This window comes from Leptonychotes weddellii, unplaced genomic scaffold, assembly GCF_054177405.1.
Source record: "Leptonychotes weddellii isolate Sample4059 unplaced genomic scaffold, ASM5417740v2 HiC_scaffold_1739, whole genome shotgun sequence".
In the NCBI taxonomy this organism is placed as follows: domain Eukaryota; kingdom Metazoa; phylum Chordata; class Mammalia; order Carnivora; family Phocidae; genus Leptonychotes; species Leptonychotes weddellii.
Genome location: NW_027757535.1, coordinates 2,138 through 6,212, shown reverse-complemented (window position 1 = coordinate 6,212; position 4,075 = coordinate 2,138). Strand labels below are relative to the sequence as shown.

The 4,075-nt window shown below is 57.1% G+C and overlaps 1 protein-coding gene across 2 annotated transcripts in view; it reads left to right on the top strand.

The window, feature by feature from the left end:
• The window catches only part of LOC145718551 (uncharacterized), a 10,211-nt gene extending 7,707 nt beyond the window's left edge, over positions 1 to 2,504 (top strand). For both annotated transcript variants that reach the window (XM_081810053.1, XM_081810052.1), the window contains exon 6: positions 1,936 to 2,504. In XM_081810053.1, the coding sequence (XP_081666179.1) occupies positions 1,936 to 1,986 (51 nt within the window). In that variant the 3' untranslated portion in view covers positions 1,987 to 2,504. The remainder of the gene's footprint in view (positions 1 to 1,935) is intronic.
• The last annotated feature ends 1,571 nt before the right edge of the window (positions 2,505 to 4,075 follow it).

Here is a 4,075-nt window from a genome sequence, read left to right as displayed (position 1 = left end):
ACTGACCAGTCACTGACCACCCCCTGACCACACCGATCACTCACTGACCACACTGATCACTCACTAACCACACTGACCACCCTCTGACCACACTGATCACTTCCTGACCACACTGATCACTCGCTGACCACACTGACCACTCCCTGGCCCCACTGACCAGTCACTGACCACCCCCTGACCACACTGATTACTCACTGACTACACTGATCACTCACTAACCACACTGACCATCCCCTGACCACACTGATCACTCCCTGACCACACTGATCACTCGCTGACCACACTGACCACCCCCTGACCACACTGATCACTCACTGACAACACTGATCACTCGCTGACCACACTGACCACTCCCTGGCCCCACTGACCAGTCACTGATCACCCCCTGACCACACTGATTACTCACTGACCACACTGATCACTCACTAACCACACTGACCACCCCCTGACCACACTGACCACCCCCTGACCACACTGACCACTCCCTGGCCACATTGGTCACTCCCTGACCACACTGACCACTCCCTGGCCATACTGACCAGTCACTGACCACACTGATCACTCGCTGACCACACTGACCACTTCCTGGCCCCACTGACCAGTCACTGACCACCCCCTGACCACACTGATCACTCACTGACCACACTGATCACTCACTAACCACACTGACCATCCCCTGACCACACTGATCACTCGCTGACCACACTGACCACTCTCTGACCACACTGATCACTCGCTGACCACACTGATCACAATGGTGTGAAGTTATGTTTGCATGGGGGAGAGGTGGGTTTGGCACGGGTTCTAGTCCGTATGGGAATGGTGTTCCCTTGGCGAGGTTTCTTTCCATCCTACTCTTGGTGAAATGAACCGGAGGAAGTTAGCAGGTTCTCTCTGGGCGAGCTGGCTGGTGGCCAGGGGCCTGACAGATGTGGCTCCACCTCTGCCAGCTGCACCGTGGACCCTGCTGATTCAAGCCGAACCACGCTGGCAATCACGCAGTGGGATTGAAGGTAGGACCGTAGCAGGGGTCAGAGGGTGAGCGTACCAGTCAGAGCTCTCCAAACAGAGCCAGTAGGGGGTGTGTGCATGTGCACGACACAGATGCTCACATGCTCACACACGCACACATTCACACACGCATTCACACATATGCATACGCACACACAGAAAGGTTCATTATAAGCAACTGGCTCATGTATTTATGGAGGCGGACAAATTCCAGAGCCGTGGTTGGCAAGCTGGAGACCAGTTTAAGTCCAACGCCAGGAAAACCCAAAAAGTCCCAGCTCAAGGCAATCAGGCAGGAGGAGTCTCTCTCACTTCCAGGACGGTCGCCCTTTTGTTCTATCCAGGCCTTCAACTGATTGGACGAGGCCCACTGCTGTGGGCGATCTGCTCTGCTCAGTCGATCAGTTTATTTATATATTTATTTATTTTTAAAGATTTTATTTATGTATTAGAGAGAGACACAGCGAGAGAGGGAACACAAGCAGGGGGAGTGGGAGAGGGAGGAGCAGGCTTCCCGCGGAGCTGGGAGTCCGACGCGGGACTCGATCCCAGGACCCTGGGATCGTGACCTGAGCCAAAGGCAGGTGCTTAACGACTGAGCCCCGCAGGCGCCCCTCAGTCGATCTATTTAAATGTTAACCATTTAACTCCCCCCCCCAGTTTTGGGGGGCACTGAGGAGAACATGGGAGAACAACAGCCAGGAGAGGATCGTTCATTCATTCACTCATTCATTCCTCTCTGGGGGTTGGAGGAGTGCGCTAGCAGTGATCCTGCTTCTGTCCACTGAGGTATGTCTCGTGCCTGCAGCAGACTGCCACATAGTAGGCCTTGATCCGTGCGTGGCTTTGGGTCAAATGCCCTTGACGTGTCACCCCTTCTGCGCCCTTTCTACACCCTGCCCTGCTGTGTGCTTGTCCCTGCAGGTGGTCGAGCCTGTGGCTGAGAGCAGCCGCCCCTGGCCCTCCTGCAGCTGACAAAGTCGTCCGGAAAGAGCTTCTTCCCCGCTGTCCCCGCGGCCTCCAAGATAAAACCCAGGCTCGGTGTCCACACAGGTACCGGATCAGAAAGCTAAGATAGCATGTTGGGGCTTCGTCTGCCCCTCCTGCCAAGGGTGACTCTTTGGAAAGTGCGACGGTTTGGGCTGCTATCAGTGGTCTGCGCCTTGCTGTTAGTTTGAGGTCTTCGGGGCTGGGAGTGGGCCAAGGCTGCTGGCCTCACGAGATGAAACGTTCCCGGGGGCACTCGGTTTCGCTTCTGGCCCACCTGGCACCCCAACAGACTTTGAAGCGGTGGCTCAAAACACAGTGGGCTGCCTGCGTGCGGTCCATCTTGGTCTGGGTTTGAATTCTGGCTCCTGAGCACAGGATGAGCCCGTGGAGAGAACTTTGGAACGCAGGTGAAGCCCTCCGCGAGAGAAAGCCGCTGGTTACTCCTCCGTAAGGTGGCCTCCTGCTGGGCGAGTAGTGACGCAGACGCCGGCCCCTGTTGCGGGCTACCCCACAGACGCAGAGTGGGGGTGTCGGTGCTCCTCCAGGAGTTCCCACAGACTGCGCCTGACAGAGGATGTCGAGACCCAGCTTCTAGAAAGCATGCCACCACGTGGGATAAATGGCCTGCGTCCTGTCTCTTTGAAAATTTTCCCATTAGTCTTTCTAGTGATTCTTCTTTGTTCTATTTGCAAAAGTATCAGCCCCATCGGGGCTGGGAAAAACCCCACAAGCACGTCAGTCCTGGCCACGGATGAGCCTGTTTCACTGGCCACGTAATCAGAGCTCACGGTGACAGAACGTTTGCTTGGTGGGTGTCAGATCACTTGTCCTCACAGCAGTGCTGTCCCCGCGGCACAGAGAAGGAAACTGAGGCACCGAGATTCCGGGCCTCGCACGAGGTCACACGGCTGGGAGTGGCAGACCCGATCCCTAGTGCTCGACCGGGCTTTTATGCCTTCCCTCATGTCTGGTTTCGGTACCAGGGCATGTGCGGGGCAAGGAGGGAGTGCGTCCTAGGGCCGTGGCCGCAGACTTTGAGGAGCGTGGCAGCGAGCTCCGTGTCGCTGGTGGGTGTGCACCTTGCACAACCCGGTTTGCATCCGTGCTCTCAAACGCTTCAGAAATCTCTGATCCTGGGGCAGAGTTGGGACTCACCTGTGATTTCTCGGTTCGGCTCCTGGGACTGCCACTGGAGACGCAGGCCTGAGACAGCACCGCAAAACCTCAGAAACTCTTCAAGCGTTCTCCATCCGTATGGGATTTGCCACTTTCAGCAGCGTTTATTAACTCGTCCTCCTGTTCACACGCCCGTAAACAGTCACACGGTGCCGGCGAGCGCAGTGGCATCAGGCATGCAGGGCCGGGCGCATGCCCACCACTGTCCTCCCAGCGGGCGGCCAGGCGCCCCAGTCCCCCGTCCCCAGGCCCGCCCCCGGAGGGGCACCAGGGGGACACCTGCTGGGGCAGCTCCGGAGAGGCCTGGCTGTGACCGCCTGGCCAAAGCCTCTCGGCTCCTGTGAGCTCCTGTCCCCGAGAGACAAGCCCCTCGGAAGCTGTCTGTACATGTGATTTAAAAAGGAGTTTGCTTTGTCCCCACCCCCCGCACCGTTTTATTATGAAATTGCTGATGGACCCAGAAACAGCAGCGGCCGTCCTCTGCCCACCCTGCTCCTGCACTCCCAAGACACGTTTCCATCCGCTCGAGCGTTGTTTGCTTTCCTGGAGAGGTTTCAAGGAAATCCCAGAGCATGCCGCTTCCCCTGTGAATCTTTCGAGAGCTTTCCCTCTGCAATGAGAGGGCGTTTTTTGCACATCATGCTAGACGTTCAGTGTGCTTCCCTATGTCTGTGTACGAAGGAAACCAGCCTTTTTCAAATAAACCAGAGTGGACGAGAAAGGGAGGTGCGGAGCCGCGCTTTGTGGGCACCCCGAGCAAAGGCTGGGCCCACCCCATGGGGTGCAGAGGTTCCCCTCTACAGCCCCGTGTTTATGCGGTGCAAGAGTCAGAGCCCGTTAGCATCGACGGTGCTCCTGGGTCTGCAGCCGCTGGTCCAAACGGGTAAACTGAGCCGAA